This window comes from Enhydra lutris, unplaced genomic scaffold (genome assembly GCF_002288905.1).
Source record: "Enhydra lutris kenyoni isolate GAN:26980312 unplaced genomic scaffold, ASM228890v2 scaffoldscaffold25, whole genome shotgun sequence".
NCBI classification, from domain to species: Eukaryota; Metazoa; Chordata; class Mammalia; order Carnivora; family Mustelidae; genus Enhydra; species Enhydra lutris.
In genome coordinates this window covers 24,045,479-24,070,728 of record NW_019154109.1, presented here as the reverse complement: position 1 = coordinate 24,070,728, position 25,250 = coordinate 24,045,479, and the positions used below count along the sequence as shown (strand labels likewise).

Genomic DNA, 25,250 nt, shown 5'->3' with positions numbered 1-25,250 from the left:
ATGCACACCACGATCTCCATCCCAACTACGCTTCCCACTGTCGCCGAGCTAGGTCTATTAAAAACTGTGACTCGAGGGAGAGAAGGCAATACCCCAGAAGCCTTAACTGCCTTTGGGAGCTCAGACTCTTCACGTTACCTTGTTTTAGTAGAATCCAGGAGGCAAGTGTTGAACTAAGGGAAAATCATTTAGCAAAGGCAAAGCAGAAACTGGCCAAAGGGTGCCCTAGAGAGGAGTAGTGGTGAGGAGGGGATGAAAGGCAAGGTTTCCCTCTGGATTTCTAGAATGTTCTCCTTTCCCCAGTTTCGCAGCACTCAGTTGGCCTTAGCCCACCAGTCGTCCTAGTGGGCAGGACCCTTGCATCTGCCCTCCCTACGTCCCAGAGCTACTTGTTCTGAGGCCTCCCTGAGGCTTTTTAAAAAAAACCCAGCCGCTGCATCTTTAATGACCAAATTAAAGAGAGAAGATACTTTGTTGTTGAATACATACTGTATTTAACTTTTTTTAATCCCAGAGAAGTGAAATGCAACATCTGTTTGAGTTTATGTAACATCCAAAGACTGACGACTCAGAATTTCCTAATTAAAGTCATTTTTAAGGCACTCTGCAGAGCCAACTTTCGTCTCTTCCTCCGGTGGCTTTTTCTCCAAACTGCAGCAGAATACCTGGTTTCTCTTTCTTCCAAGCGATACACACATGCTCATGCTTTTCACCTGCTCTTTGTCCAGACAACACGGAAAAACAGCACAATTCCAAACGGGAAACAGGGAAGGAAATACATTTGTTGGAGGGGAAGGGGGAGGGGGACACAGAGAGGAAACTTTTGAGTAAATTAACGTATGGGGGTGGTCGCAGAAAAGAGAAGGAGCAGAAGGGAGATGGGGCCAGGGGGCTGGCAGCCAGTGAAATATAGGCTACATTTCCCAGTGAGGTTTCAATTAATTTAGCTGTTCCTTCTTCTAATTTTTTTCACTTGCAAAGTTCGGGCCAACATAAGGGAGGTGTGTCAACATTCTGGAAATTGTACTTAGGTCAGTGTCCTTTCTTGTGCTCATGTACTTATGAAGTATTGATCTTAGAGATAGGTAGGGTTGGGGGGTGCTCTAAAAAGCTCCCCTGATAAAAAATAATCTCCCTTACTGGCCCACTGCTGTGCCTGAGATGCCCACCATGAGAGCCTCTCCTTCGGATTAAGGCATTATCTGTAGCCCCAATTAAAACACAAATGTCACCTGGAAGGGGTAACACTCAACTCTTTAGCACCCACCGACTGAACCGTCTGTCACCTGTCAGAGAGGAGGACCCTGAGAGATGGGACGTAGGGCAGGGACATTCTGACTAATGGGGAATGGGGGAACGAAGGCTTGGTGGTATGAAACACAGGAGGGGACAGGCTGGGCAGCGGAGGGTGTGTGTGGACTAGTACTCGCGCCAGGAAATTACCCAGATGAGGGAGATCGAGTACTAAAAAACACCTCTTCCCACATCCCAGGTTTCCCTAGGCTGTGTGTGTGTGTGTGTGTGTGTGTAAAACAGTTTGTTTATACCTAATACAGAATTCTGGTGTATATATCTAATACGGAATTCATCTGGGCCCACTGTAAACATGGCACATCTCTATAGATCTTGATGGTTTTGTGCAGCACATGAACATTACACACATGCACACATTCACACACGCATTCACTCACACTCAGCAATGGAGAGCTTGTAAGTGCGAAGGGGGAGATGTCGCTTCTCAGCCGTTTGGGATTTGGATGCCGCGCAGTTGTTGGGGGAAGGACTGGCTCGGGGTGATGAGACTCCTTTCTCTGTCACCGTCGCCCTCATTCACTTCAGGCGGCTCTGCAGAAATGGCCGGCGTTAACAGCACTCGGCACAGGCCTTCCCATCAGGATTGGGATTCGGAGTCACCAAAGTGCTCTTTAAACCTCTGGAGTTGGGGAGTGCAGGGCAGGTGGAGAGAGAATCTGGCGGGGAGTAGGTTTTGTTCCTAGGAAAGCTGGGCACGGTTTGAGAGCCCCTGGGCTGGGTGCAGGCACCAGCCTTGGGGTGCAAAATGCTGGGACCTGCCAACTCTCTGGGGATCTACTCAGGCTGGTTGACCTGATGGGTAGGTTGAGTGAGGAGGAGGGGCTGGAGAAGTGGGAAGAGAGTTCTCATTCCCCAGTGGCCGCTCCCATTCTTGGTGAGGCAGAAAGTTCCGGAAGTAGAGGATAAAGGATGTGAATGGACGGGAGGGATGAAGGGAAAAAACACTAGAAGCGCTTCCCAAGCCTAGCTTCACATTAGGATCATACAGGGTACTTTTAAAAATGCCCACGTCTAGGCTCTAGCCCCAGATTCTGCTGTAATGAGTTGGGGAGGGGACAGGGTATGGATGATTTTTAAACTCCTCAGGCATCTCTCATGTGCATGTGGCCTTTGGAAGGTGGCCCCAGAGCAGAAGGAGAAGTCTAGATCCGAGATGCCCCCCCACAATGCATAGAGGGCCGGGGAGAGGGGATGGGCTGCTGGGAGCTTCTACTTGGACAGCTGACCCTCTGTTTGCTGATTTGTGTGGCTTTATCATGACTAGAACTGGTGGTTTCTAACCCCTCTTCTGGCTGAAAATCGGGTTGGGGTGGAAGTGTTTGGGTACAGAGAGAGAATCCCGCCCCCTTTTTTCTGTGGCTTCAGAGAGGAGTCACTCACTGTGCTCTATGGGGCCAAGAAGATAGATTCTGGGGCTGGATGCCTCAAAGATGGAAGTGGGTTTTCTGCTGTATAATAAATACATATTTCCTAAATGAATCAACCAGAAAGCAAGCCAATCAATAAACCAATAAATAAAACAATGCACACCGTTTTTGCCCTCTTAGGGTGGCTCTCCCCTCTCCCCATCAATCCTGCTGACATGCACTTTGCCCTTGGTCCCCTGAAGACACCCAGCCTGGTCATGCCGGGGAAGCAGGACTGCTTTGGCCCTAGCTCCAAGGATCAGAGAAATCTCGAGAAGAGTATCCATATTGGCCCCCCAACGTGGAGAAGGGAGGAAAAGGGGAGATACGCCTTCCCGCTGTTTCCCACCCAAAAGCGTAGGGAAGGAAGGCAAGAGTTTGGAAACCAGGGCTGGGCCATGTTAGGTGTCTGAAGTCCAGGTTGACCAGCTCTTTCTCCCTGGGCAGCTTCACTCAGAGGGTCAGGGATGGACTTGAGATCTGGATGGACCCAATCTTTTCACACACAAAGATACAGCAGGCACAGCTCCCACTTCAGCGCAGCCCACTGAGGGCCAAGCAGCCAGCCCAGCCAGTCCATGGGGAGTGCTGCATGACCCGTCGTGGGGTAGGAGGGGCTACAGGTCATGGGGTGGGAGGATGGCTAGGAGATAGTTAGAATGGCACTCGTTTTAATGGGAAATCAGCTGTCCAGGTCTTCCGCTTCTAGAACCACCAGCCATGGCTCACTTCCTCCTCTTTAGTTTCTGCCATGTGGTTCTGCTTGCTGGACGTGCCTTGTCCTACTAGGTGACCTGTATGTGGACATGGAAACATGTAAGTAAGATGGGCATTAAGACAGTGACCAAAGAGTGTCATTCCTTAAAAGCAGGTGTTTATAATCTGGGCTTTATAAATAGATTTCAAGGGGACGACGACCCTGGAATTTTATGTAAAGTTATTGGGACTTCTTTACATATGCATTTCTCAGTAAAGATGGCCTATAGCTTTTATGTGGGTCTTAAAAATGATTAAAAACTAAAATAATATTAAGGGATTCCAGATGACACATAGGTGTGACCCACCAGCAAGCCACACAGGGATCTAAAAAAATGGGTGGGAATTCCAGAACCCCCATCCCCAACCCAACCCCATGGCCTTGATTCTCAGCATCAAGGCACTAGGAGATTTGTAAGACTTGCTGATTTACCAAAACCCTGTGGCTTACCCCATATATCTGTGCCTGGGTGAATGCTCCAAATGCACTAAAATTTGTTGAGTGTAGGTCTACACTACTCAGTTGAAGTTGTCAGTCCATTTTCCTTTTGAAGACAATTGGCTACCACTATTTTTGTGTGGGGAAGGGTATTTGTGTGTATCCCTCTATGTAATCATTGTGGTCCTGAAGACCTAGCGAGTAGTAAGGGGCGAGCTGAGTCTTTCAAATAAAAAGAATATTTTTGAATGCATGGAAGGAGGAGTTGCCCCGAGGCAAATCCAAGCACCAGGCCTCCTCCTCTTTATTCCCTAATCATTTCTTCTGCTTTGTGTCTTTGGATTTTTGATACACTGCTTTTGCTCACAGGGATGCGAAGCTGTAACGGCAGAGCAAGTTTTTCTGAAAACAAATGAACACGGCTGCATTTTCAGAATGTATGCATGGTTTCAATTTCAGGAAGAAAACAAAACCCCAGTTCTTACAGAGGTTGTCAAATCAACTTGTTGTAGTTGTTTGAAGTTTGCGAACAACCTCATTATATGTACAATAGCCTATAAGCCATTAATAGCCGATAAGCCATTCTAGAAACTATTCCTAGACTCTAGACTAGCTGCTGTGCTCTACCGTCTACAGTGCCCGTTCCTCGTCCTTCAGTAAGTGAGGGGCACCGATGGGGCTAGGCTCTGCCGTCCCTTGATATCTTGCATGGCGCACAATGACAGACGTGGGGGATGACGGCAGAAGATGGGACATGAGGCAGGCACAGGTAGGCAGAAGCCTTGAGACAACCTCAGAGCTGTGTGCTGCTCATAGACCACACTGGAGAGAAGCCTGTGTGCAAAAGTCACATCCTGGTGACGACTGCTTTATAGGACCATTCCATTCCTTATTACAATGTTCATGTTATGTTAACTGTGTTCGACTTGCTCTACAATAAGGGTACCTTTGGATTAGTGTAATTTTTGTACAGGAAATATTTTAACTGCATGGTTGAATTTTGTTGCTCTGTTTCCCCAAGGAAACTCTGCCAGTATGTTCTCACAGCCTTAAGAACTTTGAGGGGGGTGGTGACTGCGGCCCTGAGAACAGGCCTTCTTCCCGCTTCACAGATGGAAACATGAAGATGCCTCGCATGAGACCGCATGTTACGGGTCTCCCGGTCCCTGGCACCTTCCCGAGCATTTGAAAGAGGGAGCTGGCTTGGGAAGTGCCTGCTTCTTTCCCAGAGACAAGATCGTTCTGTGCTGTGAAAAGTCTGGACTCCAGCTGAGTTTCGAGCTGCATGTTCTCTCACAACAAAGGCCCTCTCTCCCTTCTGATGAAAGTGCCCAGAGAAGGTGTTTTTCTTTGTTTGATTTTGTGAGTGACTCTTGGGAGCAGGTGTTTTTTGTGCTGTTTTCAGAAGACCCATGGAATTCTTCAGGTCAGAGAGCAGACGAGTCTTCCTCCCGGAGGCGTGTGTGTATGCATGCGTGTGCACCTACGTGTGTGTGTGTATGCACTGTATGCACACATGCACTGCACAGGGAGGGCGGGGTGGCATAGAGCCTCGGTCCCCGTTCATCTGATATGCCTGCGCAGGGCCCTTCTTTCTTTCCTAATTAATTAGAAGTAATCGCTTTCTATAGTTTCTGGTACGTGAGGGAGTGAAGTGGGAAATAATTTAATTGGCTGTCTTGCTTTCAAAGCTCAGTTTAATGAAATAGTTCTCAGCCTGAAGTGCATGCATTATCTTTCCTGTTATTTTTCCAATTAACATTTCATTGGATCGTGTCTGTGTGGAATATTCTAATTGGTTTGGAGGGTGGGGTGAGGGACAAGAGCAGACGGAGAGATAACCAGCTGTTTCTCCCGTCGCCAGAGCCCGCGGAGGTATGGATGCGGCTGTCGGCTCTCCCTGATGCTTTCCTTGGAAGAGATCACACAATGCGACGACGGAATGCGGCTTGTCACCTCACCTGTCCTCGCCAAGTCCTCAGGCGGGAGAGGCGTCTTCCCCTCCCAGGCAGGCCGAGGGAGCGCTCACTAAACTGGGGTGACTCGTGGCGCCAGAGGGGACGAATGGTGCCCAGAGCTTCCTGTGAGCCTCGTCTCTCCCCCTGGGCAGGGCCTCTGTTTAGTCTGGCACATAGTAGCGGCTCCGAATAAACACTTGCTGGAAGAATGAGTATCCTGGGGGATCTCACAGCAGCCGCCCCCCAGCCTCCCTTCCTGTGAAGAAGGCAGCACGTAGACGACGCCAGAGCAGGGCTGGGAGCGGGCTGAGGGAAGCCAGGCGTCCCGGGCAGACACCGTGGGGTCCTCCCTCTCAGCAAGGCAGTGTCGGTGTTTGCACAAACACGCATCTAGGGCCTTCTGAAGTTTTTGCACCCTGGGTGCCTTGGTTGGCTCAGCCTTTTCCTGGGCCTGGCCTGAGGCCAACTACTCTGTCCTCCTTCCTGTCTCCTCCCTGTTCCCAGAGCCCTGGGGGCTCCTGGGCCAGCCTGAGACCAGCTGCCCAAGCAGCCGTCTTGCTGTTTGAATGCTTCACACGCACCGCCCGCGCGCCATGGTCCCCAGGGATGTCCGAGCGCAGCTGGGCCACTGCTCTGGGTCTCGGCCTTCTCCCCTCAGGGCTGTCATGCTAGCATCTATTTTCCCTTCCCTCAGGCATTTCTGACCCACACTCAGCTGCTTGAAGGACTAAGCCACGTGTTCTGGGTTAGCTAAGGACCACTGGGAGCCTGGAGGTGGAGGACAGGCTCCTGCATGTGGCCCTGTGGCCTGCTGCCCAGAGGCCTGGCTTCACACTTATCCTGGTGAGAAGAGCGGGTCGGTTCTCTTCAGGACCACTCCCCAGTTGGGCAAGAGTACCTCTCTCCTCAGAGGGCCTGTGGTGCTGGGTCCCGGTGGGGCCAGGGGGCCTTGGGAAGCTGTCCTGAGGCAAGCCGTGTGGCCGGCGCAGGTGGGGCCATGTGGAATAGGGCCACCTCGGGCACGCTGGGCAGAGAGAGGGGCCATAACCAAATATGGCTGCCCGGCGGTGGGACGGCCTGAGGGGTAGAACATTTGAAGAAGTATATCCTTCTTTCATGTGTACCCTCAGAACCCAATCTGTAGTGCAGCCTTCAAACCGTGGAGTCCTAGCCAAGATCTGGGGCATCAGAAACTGTGTAGAGACAGGACGGTGGGAGAGCCTCACTCCCAACAGTATATATATAATTATTTTCTACCTCTGTATCAGTGGAAACCCACTGATACAGGTGTGTGTGTGTGTGTGTGTGTGTGTGTGTAAAATTATTATTATCATAATTTTCCACCTCTGTATCTCTTGCCTGAGCTCACAACAGGAAGAGTGCTTCTGTCCCTGGCTGGCTCCTCTAGGTGGCTTAAACCAAGCAACGTGTGCTGGGATTTCAAGTCTGGCCCAGATCTGATGTTCAGCCCCTTTCCTTCCCAAAAGGCTTGTTGGAGTTGCAGCTACGAATTCTGCTCACTGTTGCTTTCTATAGGGCTTCATAGTAGTCTCCTTTCTCTTCCTGACTGCCAGGGTCCAGGCCTCTCCAGCAAGGTGTTTGCGGGTGGGGTGGGGGGTGCTAAAAGCCCACCACCCTCCACTGAAGGCGGGCTGGCTTGGCGGGCAGAGTCGGTTTCCCTGAAATGGTTTTGGGCTTCCCAGGAGGTGGAACTTGAGATCGTGCATTTAGCTCTGGGCCCTGGGATTCTACCAATGTGACAGCGCCTCACAACGACTGTGATGTTGGCTGGGTTGTATTAGTGGCTCAGTTAACAGCAGAGGAAATGGAAGGCCGGGTGAATTAAATGATTTGCTGAAGGTCTAGTTCACCAGCTGGATCTCGAGTCACGCTGAGGGCCTTGGCTCTGGCCTCCAACTTCAGAGCCCCCAAACAGGCCTCCCTTCCAGTGAGGAGTAGGAGAGAAATCACCTGAAGGCACGGAGCCTGGGACAGTTGAACCCAGACTCTTCAGGAGAGCTGACTCTGTCTTGTCAAACCACATCCAGGGACCAATCAAAAAGGATGAACGCCTGCATTCCTGCAGACACCCTCTCCTAGTCAGTCAGCCCCGCCCGGGGAAGAGCAGCGGCCGGACGGACAGACAGCAATACTGGCACTGAATGAGGAGAGAATGTTCCGTGAGAATGGAGTGCAGGCGTGCAGCCAGAAGACGGAAGCCCAAATCCTCCGCGCACGACTAACATTCAAGTGACCTTGGACAGGTCGCTTGACCTTTCTCCTCAAATCCTTCAGCCGTAAAATGGGGACATAGGGCAGCTCTTCCAGGATCATCAAGAACAAAATGACAGAATCTCTGTAACTGTGCAGTGTCAAGTATAACATACTAACCAAATGGGAGTTGTTGTTGATACGAAGATAGAAAGATTAGGCCAGTACTAAGATTTCCTGTCTTCCACAGAGCTCTACATAAAGGACAGTAAAAACCCCTTGTTAACTGTGAAGCATGGTACGGCCGGAAGGAATGGTTAGCACGGATGAGGTTAGCGGTGGGATCCATGGGCAGGGGTGGGGGGTGGTGGGAGAGCACAGCCACGGCCCTCAGCTCCCCAGACGCATTCCCATAAAAGTGTCTGAGGATGGCCAGATAACCTTGGCTGTCCTCTGGCCACTGAGCTGGCAAGTCCCCCGCAGGCCTTCTAGAGGCAGATGTCCTATTGGGAAACTGGAACCAGATGTACTCAAGATCTCAAAAGAAATTAATGGCAATAAGACTCTGGGGTAAAAATATCCATGTGCACTGAGCTTGCTCACTCAGCTCCCTTCTATCTGAGGATCATTTAGGCTTAATTATAGAGTTCAGGCGTTCATTGGGTTTTTGATTAATTTTCTTTTCAGCTTGAGGAGTGTGAGAGTGTAGTGGGTCCGTGTGTGTGTGTGTGTGTGTGTGTGTGTGTGTGTGTGTTTACATCTTTCTTTGCAGCTCAGTTGGGAGCTGACTCTGGTAATGCCTAATTGTGCCCTCCGTTCTAACAAGAATGTTCGAGGTGCCACCCGGAGCTCAGAGAGCCATTGTGTGTGCACTGCCTCTGCCCCGGGGGCTGCTTCTGCCACATCGAGGGATGGTGGCTGGCAGAGTCTTGCTCAGCTAAGACCCCAGCTGCGGGATGCACACTTTCCTTCTCTTTTCATGCTTATGGGCTGTTGAAGGGGCTCTGAGACCAGGAGAGCAGATTTCCTCCTCTACTAATGACCAGGGCTGTGCTGAGAGCTGCCAAGTGACAGCCGGTCCCCCAGCCTGCAGTCCCTAAGAGGCATTTTTGGGGACAGTCTCCCTGGGGATTGCAAGGTTCTCTGCCTAAGAAAACAAGGTTTGTCCTCTTATTTTTAATATGTCCACTCAGTGGCTGGTAGGGACTACATGGCTGTGGAGAGGAAAGTGACGTGCTTTCTCCCTTGCTTCCTTCTCTTTGGTGCCCTCCAGGCAGGGAATGCCTGGGGGGAGGGGGCGTGCAGTGCAGTGTCTTAGTGTGGGATTTGGAGCCAAATGGCCCAGTGTGAATCCTAGCTCCTGACATTTCCCATTTGTGCGCCCATGGATAAGTCACTTAGCCCATCTGGATCTCAATTTATTGTCTCTAAAATGGGGACAGTAATATCAACAACAAAATTACTCCCTGCAAGACTGTCTGGGGACAAGAAGAGGCATATAGAATAAGACTTCGGTAAAATATTCTAGAAATCACAGTTCTCTTATTTTACTGCGCAGAATTGCTGCTTAGAACGTGATTTTGCCCTATGAGCTATCATCCCTAGCACCAGGAGACAAGGGGTTGTAAAAAGCCCATGATATGGGAGGGGGCGAGAGGACTAGCCTCCAACCTTCCCGTGTGCTGTGGACCAAAGCACTGAGCCGGGAATTCAAAATCCATGATGCAAAGGGTCCAGATTAAGAGTTCAGTCTCCAAACAGCTGTCATGGATAAGAGGGATTCTGGAATATTCATTTTTTTTTTGACATAATGGTAATGAAGATTTCACCCTATTTTTTAAAGGGGGAATTCAGTTGTCTCTAGTGCTGGGAGGGTGAATTGTCCAGGGGCAGACACTGGAGGGGACTCTGGGTCTCAGGTAAGTGTGCTCATGCTGTGCTATGACATTTGAGAGACCCAGGCTCTTCTCTCTTGGCTCTGTTGCTAATTAGGTCTGTGACCCTGAATAGATGAGCTATTTCAACTGGACCTCAATTTCCTTGAGATTGTGGAAGAAAAGATCTCAAAGGCGACTACATTTAAGATCTATTACCTGACAAAATGCTCTTTCCTACACGGAATTAAAAGCTCTTGTGCCACCAGTCAATTATGTGTGTGTTCAGAATCCAAGTATAGCCCTGAGACCACCCAACTAAAACCTGATCAAGGCCCTGAATGAGCTTCTCTAAACTGATGGCCCCTAGCATCAGACCTCACGGGACTCTCAGGGGAAGAAAAGCCTGATGGGATGATGGGGTGACCCCAATAGAGATTTCAAGGTGACTTCTCTCTTGCTGGAGAGCATTTCGTTTGGCAATACCTGACTAAGCTGAAAGGTAACAATGGAAGGATCCCAGAAAAGAAAAGGGATTGTCTCCTTGCAAAGTGACTTCAACTTGAACACTATCGGCTGCAGGGCAACAGGGCATTCTGCCGGCTCATTCCCAGACCGAGAGACCAACTGCACAGCTCGCAATAGTATCACAACAATAATCATAATGTATATTTGCCCAAGGGCTTTTAACTTTGATAAGCACTTTCCTCTCTATGTTTCTCATTTTGTTATTACATAATTTTCCAGAAAACTGGCCAGGTTGTTTCTTTTCAAACTCTGCAAAGTGCAAATTTTCAGCAGGAACAAGTCTAGCTGTGTATGCTGCCCCTTGCGTTCTACAGATCTGCCCTTGAAAAAGTTACACTAAATGTAAATGTGATTGTGGAAGTCATGTCTTGTTTTAATGGAGGGGCGAGGGGAATTTAAAAACAGAAATCTTGTACAGGATTTTGTACAATGGATCTTGTACAATGGATTTTGTACAATGAAATCTTGTACAGGATTTTGTACAATTGTACAGGAAACGTACAATTTCTCGTTAACCAGTTGTTTGTTGCAATTCTGGATTTTTAAATATCAGGTTTTCTTAGCATAGGGCCGCATGGGTTGGATTCCAGGATTGGTGTCCGGGCATTCTATAAAGGTGGTGTCTAATTCAATCAGAGAGACAGTTTGTTGTTTCAGACATCAGGGTGTAAAATAGGCAGTTTATTTCAGCCATGGAGCTCTTTGGAGCTCCCATAAAAAACAAGGAAGCATGGGAAGGACAGTGGAATCCAAATGTAACAACTGAATTATTTTTAAATGGAATGTCTCTAGGTCTTCTGTGAGTCACTGATGTGTCATTAATGTGCTGTTATAAACAGCTCAGCTTGCCGTCAATAACTCATCTATAAGAGAGTGGTTGGTGGTTGGGGTGTGAGGTTAACACTACAGGATTTCGAGCGGATCTGTTAAACCTCTCTTGCAAATAAGCACCATCCCCTGGGACTAGAACCTGAAAGAAATTAGACTTGGTTGTATTTTTAATAAAAGTAATGAAAAAGTCCTCCTGTTTTTTCCTCTTCATTCTGAAACTCTGGTAGAAGATATCATTGGAGCCAACCATAGGACTGTAATAATTACTCTGAACTTCAACTCTTTCACCTCTGAAATTAGGCTGCCAGTATCTATCCATAAAATCTACAATGACATTGTGACAGTTTTACAATTATTTTGCTTGGGGGATTTTAAATGAAGAAACCTTGTGTGTGTGTGTGTATGCATGTGTGTGTGTACCACAATTTGCATGACTGCGAATAAAAAGAAAGGCTCTTTTCTGGGTGATGTACACTAGGACATTTTGCCAAAAATGGCAAAGACTGGAAACTCTTTGGGGCGCCTGGGTGGCTTAGTGGGTTGAAGCCTCTGCTTTGGCTCAGGTCATGATCCCAGGGTCCTGGGATCGAGCCCCACATCGGGCTCTCTGCTCAGCATGGAGCCTGCTTCCTCCTCTCTCTCTCTCTGCCTGCCTCTCTGCCTACTTGTGATCTCTGTCAAATAAATAAATAAAATCTAAGAAAAAAAAAGATTAAAAAAAAAAGACTAGAAACTCTTTAAAATGTTTGCTGGTGGCCTGACTGAAGGAAATATGTTCTCTCATCCTTGTTAGTTGGATCTGAGCCATTGTACGATGTGAGCAGCTCATCAGGTTTTCATTAAAGAGCTTTGAAGCTAAGCATTATGAGGCACTTCCTCACAAGAGCTCATGCAGTTAAAGTTGAGCTTCTGTGAACTCGAGCTAAAATAAACATATATAAAGTGTATGTCCCGGGCTACAAGGTCATGTGCAGGGCCTGCTGGCACCTGTGTCGGTCAGGCTGTCAGCATCCTGGTGTTTATGCCTGCATGTGGGCGTGTACATAGGTGTATGTATTCTGTATGTTCACATCATTCAGAAGCTAAAAAGACCCCAAAAGAATGAAAATAGTCTTCTTATTTGTTAAAATGTTCTCAAAATCCTACGTGGATTCCATAGTTTATAAACAATTATCTCTTTGTAAATTTAGAATTGGTTGGGAACAGGATAAGCAGCTGTAAACAAAATCACAATTAATGTTTCACCAAAGAACATGGTGAAGTCCCCAATTATCATAGCTTGTGCAGAATACAGGAACTGTCTATCCAAATACTGTGATTAAGGATATTCGGAACTAAAATCTTAAAAAAAAAAAAGATATTCGGAACAATCAAATTTTGGAAAGAGGTGGGTAGATGGAACCATCGAGGCACCATCTGTCTATTCACATCAGAACTCTGGACAGTTCCCAGGAGGTGCCGCCCCCCCCCTTCAGAATGGAGCGAATATCAATGCATCTCTAATTCTCTAGGTGTATCTTTCATTCCACTGAGTATGTTGAAGATCTGATTGTCTACTAATAAATTCATAGGTATTACTTTGTAGTATCAACTCGTTCCTCCTTCTCCCCATTCTCTTCACCGCCCGACTTCCATCCCACCCCCTTCCCCAAGCACCCTCTAGTCAGACAGTGGGACTGTCTGTCTTACAAACACCTGATGTGGATGTTTTCACTCCCACTTCTAATTGGTTGGAAAGCAGCATTTGCCACAGGCACTGTTTAATTTTGTTTCCATCCCCTGCATCTCACAGGAAAGAAATGGTCAATAGTTCAGGTAAAAGAATCATCCTGGTCAGCTCCGAAATATGGCTACTTGCATGGTAATCACAGCAAGTCTGTCAAATCAGTGATTTCTTTATTCCTAAAAGGAAGGGACTTTTCCTAAGGATTATGGTTCTGCCGCCCCAGAAGCAGGCCTGCTCTTCGTAAGTGGCTGCAAAGGCTGGCAAACCAAGAGGTCTGCTTTGGCTCAGAAACTCAGTTTGGCTCCTGCCACCCCTGGCAACCTCACTGCATGTCATAGCGCCATGTGCTCTGCACACAGTCAGGCCAGTCTGCGTCTACTTAGGAGGGATCACAACCAGAGGTGGTCCTCGCTTGGGCCTCCACATGAGGACCTGGGCATCGTTGGCATTGGGTTTCACTAGTGCATTAGGGGGGATGGGTTCCATCCGGCTCAGGATCCGGGGCTGCTCCTGCTGAGTCCTGCCCACCAGCCGGGCCCGTTGCCCCAAGAGCTGAAGAGGGTCCACCTCAATGTCCACCCTCATCCTCCACTTGATGGTCTGTAGAATGATCTTCTCCTTCGTGGTGGTATTCATGGCCACCAGCCAGGTAGTGAAACTTTGGTCCCTCTTGATCCTTGTGAGCAGTGGCACATTGCTGTCACTCACTGGCACTGCCCATGTCACACTTGGGTAGAAGTTGTCATTCATGCTGACGGAGAACCTGGAGATCTTGTTCGTGGGACCAACCAGGGTCACAGTTTCCGTGGTGTTCCCGTACCAAGGGTAGCTCACCCCATCTGAGTCACTGATGGCTTTTACTCTCCCTTCCCTCAAGTCAGGTAGTTCCCAGCTTGACCTGGCAAAGCAGAAGAGATGCACAAGAAAAGAAGAGGCTGAATGAATTTTTAAAAAACCGAGGAGATGTTCACCACTTACTAACATGGTCAACTTGGGCAAAATGGGAAGTTCAGAGGGGAATTCTGGTCAGAAAAATTCTATGCTGTGATGCTTTGGTATTAAATAGGGACAAATCAGAACAACACAAAGATTAAAAAGCTATACTAAACAAGTTAAATAAAGTCATAGCTGGTCCAACTGGAAATAGAAAGCTCAGAGAGGCACTTGTGAGCCCCATGGAGGCATCAACTCGTTGGGATGGTGGAACTGTCATCAGATGGTTAGAGGTATTCCATTGCAAGAACCACTTTCTTGGGAAGTGTGCGTGTGTGTAAGGTTTGTTTGTTGGGAAGAGGTGGTGAAATCTGATGTACTTGGAAGGAAGTATCAGGTGGAAAGGAGGGCAAAAGGAGCAGAGTTAAGGGTTACACCAATTTCCCAAGAAATCATAGTAGTAGAATTTCTACTCAACAAAGAAGGTTGCTAAAATTCCAGTCATTGGCCAATCTAGCACCTGGCAAACAGATGTAGAAACTGATAACAAAAGGAAATCATGGTCACCTTGAAAACCATCTCAATGCAAATGTTGTGCCGTAGGCTGGCATACATAGTCTCTAATGTGCTGTTACCCTACTGACTTCAGGTCCAGCCTGGAAGTCCAATTTTTTAGCTTAGCAAACTCATCATTCTGGATACTTTGCTACTCCCCCTGGCTGCTCCTGATCTTAGCTCATGTCTCTCTCCTCTGCTCATCATGACTACCATTGCCATCATCGCCGCCATCATCATCATCATCATCATCATCATCATCATCACAGCTGATACTCATTGAACACTTGCTCTATTCCAACCACTGTGCTAAGTACTTTAACTATGTTATTTCTCAGTTAACATTCAAAATATCCCAAAAGATACATGAATTTCTATTTCCATTTTATACACAAGAGGATGGAGGTTTAAATATGTTAAAGCCCACACCAAGGGTTCTACAGATTGTAAGATGTGGGGCTGGGAATTATCTGCCTCCAGAGTCCATGCTTTTGAGCACTCTATTTTACCACCTCCTGGTTCTGGAGAGAGCCAGAGTGGAGAGGACTCAGACTGTCTTGTGTGATTGCAGGTCCCAGAACAGCCCCAGGGAGCTGGACTGAACCCAAATAGAAGAAGAAGTTTAGTCAGCAGAGGCTGCCTATGCATTCTCCATATACCCACTGCTGGCACTGGGAGTGATTCTCAGTGACATTGCAGAAGAATTTAATAATTTAAAAAAATGAGATGCTCCACTCATCAGCTAAGACATGGCTGCCTTGTTTGATAGAAAGTTCTTCCTCTTATGAAGTGACAGAAGATCCTCCAGGGCTTTATACGAATGGCTTAAGAGAGAGTGGCATTGTCAAGTTGAGGCTAAAAGGTCTCAGCATCCTTTACCGTTGCACAGAGACTGAGCGGCACTAATTGCTGTCGCTGGCTGGTCCCCACAGCACCCCTGTGCTAGTCAGCCCCCGTTGGAAGAGAAGGGAAGGCGGGGCTGCCTGGGGAGGAGGTGGGCCCACCACTGCAAGAACTTTTCTCTCGTCTCCATGCCCCTGGTAACCTGCTGGGATTAACTGCAGTGTGTCATGACTGGTAGAAATGAAGAAGAGGAAATGACCTCAAGGAGAAAGTCAGAGGGAGCCCACTTTGCTGTACATGCTCACTGTAGCTGCGCCGATGAGTAGCTCCCCAATAATGCTACAGCCGTGTCTCACTGTACAGAGGGACGTCAGTGTTGTTTGAGTGGGATGTGACCATATACGCACCAGAGGTCAGGTGAGACCCAATCTGCTTGTTGGGTTTATGAAATCAGCTTCTTGCCTCCAGCTGAAGTATGGGGATGATAATTAAGTCACCAGGCATTTACTTTCTGTGTTGCCTCAACTGTTCTCCATTCAGGTGGCAGTAACCAGGCCTGCTTTGGGTTCCTTTGGTTCCTTTGTGGGATGGGAGGACAAGCATTCTTGGCAGTACCAAATTGTACTTGTTCTTCCATCTTGGACACTGTGCCAACTGTGGCATATTGGTTGGGGAATTTTTCATTCTGGTGTGTTCTTGGTTTTTGATTCTGGTATAAACTGTCCTTCTCAGGACTGGCTATCTTGCTGGTCGATTAAGAAACTTTGTCCATAGAGTCTTTACAGTTCCTATTTTTGGCCTTACCTTCCTGCCTAGAGCTATGTGAGCAGACTTAAGCCCAGGGTTCTAGACGGCAGTCATGTGGGAAATTTACAAAGCTTAGTTTGGTCCCAGATTTTCTGCAAACAGAGATAATACAGTAAAGTTGCACTCTTGTGCCTGTCTTGGGGGAGAAGGAAGATACCCTTTTCTTGGACAATTCTGTGGAATAGAGAAATAAAACAAGTTTCTTATTCATCACATCAGAACAAGGTACCTGGCTGAGTGTAGCCGGTGGGCAAGGTGACCTTGGGAGGCCGTGTTTCAGTCCATTCACATTGCTGTGACTTCTGACACTGCTCTATCGGAAATCCTTTGGGTCTGAGGCATGTTCTCTCCCACAGCTCCAGGGACTGAAGGGCTCCATCATTAAGGGAAGGTTTGATTTTGGAAGTAGCCAAAATTCATTACGATGTAAGTCTAGTGAATAGGTTTCTTTTTTGCAAAAATATCATATTTTTATTTCTTTTATGAAAAATAGGTACTAATGTACATTCTAAGGTAGTGGCGCTTTTTTTTTCCTCCAAAAGAGTTATGCCTATACAGTGCATGACTGGTTTATGTAGCTGATAAACTGGCTTTGGTAATAGTATTCTTTTCTTTTTTTTTCTTTTCTTTTCAAGATTTATTTATCTGACAGAGAGAGAGAGAGAGAGACAGAGAGCGAGAGCGTAAGCAGGGGGATGGCAGGCAGAGGGGGAGGGAGAAGCAGGCTCCCCACAGAGCAGGGGGAGCCTGATGTGGGACTCAATCCCAGGACCCTGGGATTATGATCTGAGCCGAAGGCTTAAACACTGAGCCACCCAGGTGCCCTGGTAATGGTTTTCAAAGAAGTCCCCGATAAACTCCAAGAGTGATAGGACCCTGGAGTCACTCTCTGACCATTTAAGAGGACTACTTTGAAGTGCTGGAGGCACTTCAAATTCCACATGGCCCAAAGTAATCATGCTGCATCGGCTCTCTGCTCAGAGGGGAGCCTGCTTCCTCCTCTCTCTCTACCTGCCTCTCTGCCTACTTGGGATCTTTGTCTGTCAAATAAATAGATAAAATCTTTAAAAAAAATGAACTGGTGAATATAAATGTATTTAGTGACAGTCACTAAATTATATACCGTATATATACTAAATTGTGTATCATATATATACCATATATATATATATATATATATATATATATATATATATATACACATACACACACACCATATAATATGGCATATAATTATACCATATATATACCATATAAATGGTAAAATTATGTACCATTATATATATAATGGTATATAATGGCCATTATATACCTACATACAAAAGTGAACGACACAGACTCGGAGTGATACAGGATGTTGGAGACATGGACATCCATGCAGGCTATAGGGGGAGAGCTTTGCAGAGGAAATGGGTATGAAATATGGGATCAAAGAAAGGCACACCCCAGTGGGAGGTTCTACCATGGGCAAACATGTGGCCTTAAGCATGAACATGGAGTGTCCAGGAAACAGAAGGACCACCTAGGAAGAGTAGAGACAACGCTGGGTGGACAGTGCAGAGTCAGTCTGTGAAGTAGCCTTTAGTAATGGGCTTAGGCACTGGGCTTCATTCCAGAGGTGGTAGGACTTTTGAGCAGGGGATAATGTGCCAGGAAGTAGGGTGATGTAAGAAGGAGAATTAGAGGGCCAACAGGAGGGAACCTGGATGTTTAGGAGATTTTGCTACATTGTAGGTGATCTTTAATGAGGCTTCCATCTAGGCTGGAAGGAACGGAGGGGAGGGGCAGATACTCTATGGCTTGGTAACTGATTGCCTGTCACAGACAAAAGGAAGGGATAAAGTAAAACACTCAGAGGAGCCACACACAGTTGACACGTGTGTGTGTGTGTGTGTGTGTAAAGTCATTCTCAGAAGTAACAAGGTGTGGTCCCACTGCCTCTGATATCCCACACCCATCCCTGGACCCACCCACAGTGGTATTTCAGAGCGCAAAGTCCTGACTCCTCCATGAGGGAGTGAAGATGGAGTCACGTTTGTCTTTGCATCTTTGCCCGGAACACAGTGGCTGACACATCAAGCACACGCATGACTCCTGTTTCCCCGTGTGTCTCATGAGCTCTTCCTCGCCATCCCTTGCTGATTCTGCTTCATTTCTCAACCTTTTACCCTTGGAAAGTGCCAGTTCTCAGTTTTCGGTTCTCTTCTCCTTTCTATCTACTCACGTTCCCTTGGTGAATCCAGTCCCACAGCTAAGTACCATCTACATCCTGACAACTTCCAAAGGTCTATCTCCAATCTGGATTGCTTCCCTGAGCTCTAGATCCAAAGACCCAACTGCCCACCTGCCAACAACTTAGGAGTTACTCTTGACCACACTCTCACATTCCACGTACTATCAGCAAATCCTGTTGATATCATCAAAATCTATCCAGAATTCAAATCCTGTCCATCTATCACCTCCATTGCCCTACCGGGATCCACGCTAGAGCTGTTCCTCCTGGACTGCTGCCCTAGCCTCTGACCAGTCTCCTCCTTGCTAAAACCTCTGCTCTGCTGCCCTGGTCTATTTCCAACATGGTAGTCTCAGTGATCTTGTGAAACAAATGTGAAATTATGTCATTCCTCTACCCAAAATGATTCCATGGCTCCTAAGCCACTCAGGAAAAGCCCAAGTTCTTGACAGAACCTATGTGGCCCTACATGATCTAGCTCTCCATTTCCTTTTGGCTATCATCAACTTTTCTTTCCTTCTTGCCCATTCAGCTGAGCATGCCAGGAAGACTCCCACCTTATGGCCTTTGCACAGACTCTTCATTTTACCTTAAGCATTCTTCCCTCAGGATCTTTAAGGCTTGCTCTCTTGGCTCCATTATTGCTGGCTCAAGTATCATGTTCTCAGTGCAAATTTTCTTGCCAACTGTACTTAAAATCACAGCTTCCTGCCCCAGCACTCCCCATCTCCTGACTCTCATTTACTTTTCTCCACTGTCTAATACACTGTATTACTTACTTTGTTTATGGTCTCTCTCCCCTCACCCGGGTCCTCAAAGGTAACCCTAAAGAAGGAAGGGGTTCCCTGTTTTATTCACTGCCATATCTCCAGTACCTAGAACAGTACCTGGCACATAGAAGGAGTTCAGAATTACCTGCTTTTGTGGAATTGCATGGCTGGATCGAGAGCTTAGGAGAAAGTCAGGGCTAGAGGTGTAAATTTGTCAACGGTCTGCATGGAGAGGACTAGCTGGTTGGTGATGGTGAGATGAGTGGGGATAAAAGAGATACCTTAGGAGGTTTGTTCAGATGGCCAGGAGACAAGAGGAGCCTAAGAAGCAGAAGAGTCAGCAAACGGGGACAACTCACTTCCAAAGTTAAGAGAATTTCAGGAAGTCATCGCTGCCGAAAGCCACATGAACTGAAGAGAGTGGGGTTAAGAAAAAGACCATGAGAATTATTAATTATCAAGACAGCAGTCAGGATATGTGGTGGAGGCTGTCCTGTAAGGGGTTACAGAGGGAATGAGAAAGCACAAGAAAATACTTGGAGTTCAGGTAATTCCTTCAAGAAGTTGGGCAACAAAGGGAACAAGAGAGCGAGGTGGGGAGAAGGTTGGGCAGAGTGGCCGAGAGCAGGAATTTGGAGCCAAGGTGCCTCGGCTTGTGAACCAAGTGCTACCACCTACTGGCTGTGTCAGTTAGGCAAGTCACTTGCCCTCTCTGTACCAGCTTCCCCACCTACAAAATAGGACACAGTAATAGGATTTACTTGATGTACTTGGTGTGAGTATTAAATGAGGTAATGAATGCAAAGTATGTAGCACTGCGTGTGGTACAAGTGAGATCTGGCTTGAGGTATTAGTAAGAAAGAGTGATGGGGGGAGGGTTGGGAAGGAAGGAAACTAACAGCCACTGATCCTTCCATGGGCAAGCAGCTGACAGCAACCGTGTGAGGCAGGGATGTTGATATGCTGGTCATACAAGGAAAAGAAGCTCAGAACGAACTGTGCAAAGTCCTTCCAATGGAAAGGACAGCACCAGGATCTGAAGTCAGGTCTCTCTGACCCCAAACCCTGCTCTCTCTCCTTTACCACACTTGTGGGAAAGTGCCTTAATCTTAACCTTAACCGTAAATGAGTTCTTTATCTCATTTTTTCTCTTCGAAGTCTTCACCGTGCTGAGTGGAGAAAACACTCACACTGTGCTTGGTGGTTTGGGTGTCAGTCCCAAGGTAACAGCGGGCTGGCCTCAGACAAGCTGCTCCTGTCAGCCTCAGGCTCCTCGTGTGTAAAATGGGAAGAAGAATAACTCCTCACAGGCTCCTTACATCTCAGAGCTATTACAGGATCAACTGGAGTGATGGAATGTGAGCACTTTGTAAACTATAACATGCTGGGTAGACCTTAGTATCTGTTTCCCCTCCTCCTACAACCCTCTCCTCACGGTGATAAACACGGCATTTTCATTTTAGACAACCAGTCATTGACCCAAAGCTCACAGCTAATGGACTCACCGATGGAGCTAATAATGAAAACATCGATTATTGCAACCTTCATGCTTTCTGCATCCGATTTTTAGAAGAAAAAGGCAAATCTCATTTAAACAAACTCATGTGAAACATTTCATTCAAATAAGGGGTCCCTGGGTTGAGGTCCAGGTTCCAGCCAGTTCTCCCAGTGCCCACAAGGGACAGTGCAACCTCTCTGAAGAAGCCCTACTTTGCTCCCCACGAAGTCTTGTGGTCACCACGGGGATGGAGGCCAGCAGCAGCATTCTCGAGGGCAGGGAGAAGCAGCACTGCTGACACTGATGTCCCCTGATGGATGTGTAGTTTCAACCCTGTTTCAAGCTCCAAGGGAGGCTTTGGGATCCAAGATGACACGGCCCCTCAGACCAGGTGAGAGGAGTCCCTGCCTGGCCTTATGCTTTAAGGGACCCACTCTGGTATCTTGTAGCTATGCCAGTCCACACTGAGCAAGGGGGCCTGTGGGGCTAAGAAGACATGCCCACCTGAAGCCTGTTGCCCTCCTTCTAGACCACAGTCTGGGTATCTGGGATCTCAGTATTCCCAGCCCGTAGGGCTCCAAATGTGCCTCCATGGTCAATGCAGGCCTTTTGCCCATTCTGTCTTCCTAAGGGCAGCCTACTCTACCTGTGTGTGCCAAAGCTTGGTTGTTTGTTGGGGGTGCACATGGAGTTTGGACACGTGTGTTAGGCATCCACATGCATATGTGTGATGCTCCATATCTCTCAATATGGTAATGAGCCAGGGTGGGAAGAGGAGTGGGGCCAGTTGGGGTCGGTTCTTCCTGTGCTGCTACACTCTAGCACAGAATTCTGAGGAGTCCAAGGATTCTAAATCTGAACCTTGTTTCCTAGGTTGTTATAAAGTTGTGTCTATCAGGGTAGGAGGACAGAACTGATGCGATTTAGCACTTAGTCTGACTTACACCATTAGCTTTCCATTAATTGACTCAGAATTAAATTTAGTATTTAGAAAATTTAGAAAATAATTAAAATTAATATGTGGGCCTTCATTTGTGTTCTTTTCTTGGACCCTACAAATGTTGGGGACAGGTGGAGATCTCAAGCCCCGTAGCTTCAGAACCCCGGACAGCTCCAAATCAGTATTTCCTTTTGGTTTGTGTGCTTTTACTCACTCACATCTGTTCAGTCTTAACATTAACAGAGTACTCTCAGAAATAGCTTTGCACACACTTCTTAGATCAATCTCATGAAGTGGGTATCATTCTACTTTCCATTACACAATAGGGAACTTGCTCAAGGTCATACAGCTAGCGATGGGCAGAGTTGAGTTGCGAATCTAGGATCTGATTCAAAATCACATGCTTTCCTCACAGTGACTCCCTGGTACTAAATTAGTGGTCCAAAGGCTCTGAAAAAAATAATGATAATAGTCATGGGTGGTATTAGCCAATAGACACTTGCTATCGCCATACCAGTTGTTAAAATATTGAAACATTTTTTTAAACAACTGCTAAACAGACACCTTCCACTCTCCCCAAATGCCTCCCAGGGCCCCAGATCTCTCCAAAGTCTACCAACTGAAGAGTTAATGCAGGCAGGACAGGGGACCTCGGAAACCCTGCTCCAGCTCTAAGGCCGATATTAGCCCTGATCATACCACAGGCACTGCTCTGAGAGTCTGTGGTTCGTCTGCCCTCTGACCTGCTCCTACAGGAATTTGGCTGCTGTGTTAACTTCACTGCACTCTGATGGCGGGAAGGGGCTCCTGGCTTCTCTCTTCATCTCCAGGGCTCAAACCTATGGCATTACCACTCAGGAGTGTGGAAAATTAAAGAGAACGTCATGTTTTCTGAGGATTCAGGCTTTTCTCCATCTACTGCAGGGACAAGCAGTCAGTGCCACATCCCAGAGAGTCCGTGGCTCAGGATCACTTCTGACTTGGCAAAGGCAGGGGCCAGCACCTTCGTGTCCCTTAATCCGCCCCTCACCCCCCACCTGAGTTGCTGGAAGTAACAGCCCCATGGCTGTGGGTGAAGGGAGAGGAGAGGAGGAAGAGAAGCCCCTTTCAAGGAGCATGTGGGGGCAGGGCTCAGGCTGGGGAGAGGGCTGCGGTGGGAGGTGGGGGAAGCAGGAGTTCAAGGCCGCTGCCCTGTGTCACCTGGTGAGTCCAGACGCCCACCGCCTCTAGGCAGCTTCTCAGCCTGTTCAGACACCAGTCCCCGGCCCGGCCCTGGCAGGGCTCCCGGTTCTCAGATGGTTTGCACCATGATTACAGAGTAAGTTTTTAAAATTAGGTTTTTCCTCATTCTGCACTGTTTATGTCAGACTCCAAGAAGCCTCCCACCTCCTCCTCCACCCCTTCCTTTCTGACCACATCCTTTTTTCTTGGCACAGAGGGAGGTATTTTTTCCCACAGCAGAAAAAACAATTTCCAGTGTTTTAAAAGAGCCCTCCATGTTGGGAGAGGCACCATGTTTCACTGAAAGGCTTCCCTTGCGACCACACTCATGTTCTGTCTAGACTGGGTTTCACTAGCATGAGAGACACATTCTTATTACGCATTTATCCTTCACTACTTTCTCCAGTGGACCCCCTCGCCCAGCAGGTTTCTCAGAGGCCTCTGCTGGCTTGTTTATATTTGACATGCCTGAGGTTTCGGGTCAGTGGACAGTTTTCTGGGTCATAGGACCCCACCCACGTGGTTTTCCCAGGACTCTGAGGACACTGGGGACTCTGGCTGCTGCCCTGGATCTCAGCTGGGCCTGAGATCTCCCCTCTAGGACCCTCATTTGGTCTCCCCTCTAGGACCCTGGCAGCCTCCTCATTGAGTCTCTGGCACCACCTGCCGCTGGGGAGCCAGTTGTGGCTCCCAATGAGTGGTTCTGAGCCCCTGCTTGTCATGCTTCCAGCCTGTGCATTTGGGGCGGAAGGAGACATGGCTTCCATCACTCCACCTGGTCCCAGCCCCAAGCCAGCCTTCCTGGGAGCTCCTACACCCCAGAATCCAGCTCCTGTGATGATGATAGGCCTCTGACCCTTGGAGCACCCAAACCTTTTCTTTGCATTTTTTCCTCTTGTTCTATCACTGACTGGGAGGAGGCTTACTTCTTTTTGTGTTAGTCAAGTGAGATTCCTAGTGTGGAATCTTCTGGGTCTTCCAGGTGGGTCCCTGGAGGAGGATACCTTGGGGCCCTCCCACTTCCCCAGTCCGGGGAGCTGCCAGCTTGGCCCCACACACCCTGCGGTCTCATTGACTCTTAGCACAGAACATCTGCAGCTTTTGCTGTTGTTTACAAAGACACAACTGGTTTTCTGGGGGCTGAATCTGATGATAACACATGCATCTGACAGAGACGGGGAATCCTGAGGATGGCTGGTGGACCCCAGGCAGCCCCGCAGAACAGGCTGCCTCTCTGCCATCCCACTCAGACATCTGGGCCCATTGCCGACGGAGGCTGGGGCCAGAACTCCAAAGCCTTCGTATTTGTTGGCCTAGATAGTAGTTGTGGTTTCTTCCCATCTGGTTCAGGAATCATTTTGGGGGACAGTTCCTCAAGGTCAAGGACATATTGGTAATGACGTGATTGCTAAATCTTCCCCAAGATGAACAGGAAGTCACTAGATATTTACAACTGAACGAGTGAATGAGTGAACGAACCAGAGCAGGGCTCCCAGGCCCAGGTGTCTGAGAGGCATCCGGAGGTGCCTGAGTCTCTCTGATCCCAGCCTGGAGAGGAGAAGTTGCCTCTTCCCCCTCCTGCCCACCCTATCAGCTAGTCCAACAGAACAGCCCACAGGGCTCGGGCCGCTTTGGGGAACCAGAACTGGGGAGGTAGGTAGAAAGGCCAACCGACTGGGGAGAGGCTGAAATACCTGCTCTGGGCCACCAAGCCAAGGATGGGACTCAGGAGTGACCCAAGGGTCTGGGTACCAGGGATGGGGAGTGTCCAGGCAGGGTCTGGGGCACGGGCTCCTTGGCCTCAGTGGTTAGTGGGGCTTACAGGGTAGAAACTAGAAAATGAAGTCAAAGATCTATTTATTGGAGCAAGAACAAGACCAGAGGAGCCAGACTGAGCACAGTGTCTATGGTGACAAAGTAGAAACCAAGGCAGGCAGAGGGGACTCCAAAAAGTCCAGTGTTAGTAATACCGCTATTGCCCACAAGAATGGCTGGTGTTAACTGGGGGCCTCCTGGATGCTGAACATTCTACTGGATACTTGATACAGCAACCCCAAAGTATGCAAACGTTACTCCCCTCCACACCCCCCCCCCCAAATAGGGCACTGAGGCTCAGGTTAAATCATTTGGTAAAGTCACAAAGCAAGTAGGCAGCTGATCTGATATGAGACTGACTCCCCAGCAGTGGTGCCCACTTGTGGCTCAGAACCAGAGGCTATTGGCAGCCAGTGCTGACCTGAGCGCACTACCCTGCTCCCCTCACTCCCACCCTCCCAAAGCCCTGGTTCTCTGTACGGGTGACACTCCAAGGGAGGCATGTCCCCAGGGGAGGCATGGTGGCCGAGGGACTTGGCCCTGCCGGGTGCCACTGGCTGGCTGCTGGGAGCACGCATCTCTCCCCAGCACC

The 25,250-nt window shown here is 48.2% G+C and overlaps 1 protein-coding gene across 3 annotated transcripts in view; it reads right to left on the bottom strand.

Moving 5' to 3' along the window:
- Positions 1-563: 563 nt before the first annotated feature.
- LOC111150992 (family with sequence similarity 78 member B) overlaps positions 564-25,250 on the bottom strand; it is an 86,998-nt gene continuing 62,311 nt past the window's right edge. Inside the window, exons 2-3 of one of the 3 annotated variants that reach the window (XR_002640828.1) lie at positions 13,007-13,941; positions 564-3,514 (exon numbers count right to left, since the gene is read on the bottom strand). Coding sequence is in view for 1 of the 3 variants with exons in the window: in XM_022508673.1 (XP_022364381.1) it covers positions 13,419-13,941 (523 nt within the window). In the remaining 2 variants the exon portion in view is untranslated. Of the gene's footprint in view, positions 3,515-12,049; positions 13,942-25,250 lie in introns of those variants that run through there. The other 2 variants (XR_002640827.1, XM_022508673.1) reach the window with 2 other exon arrangements.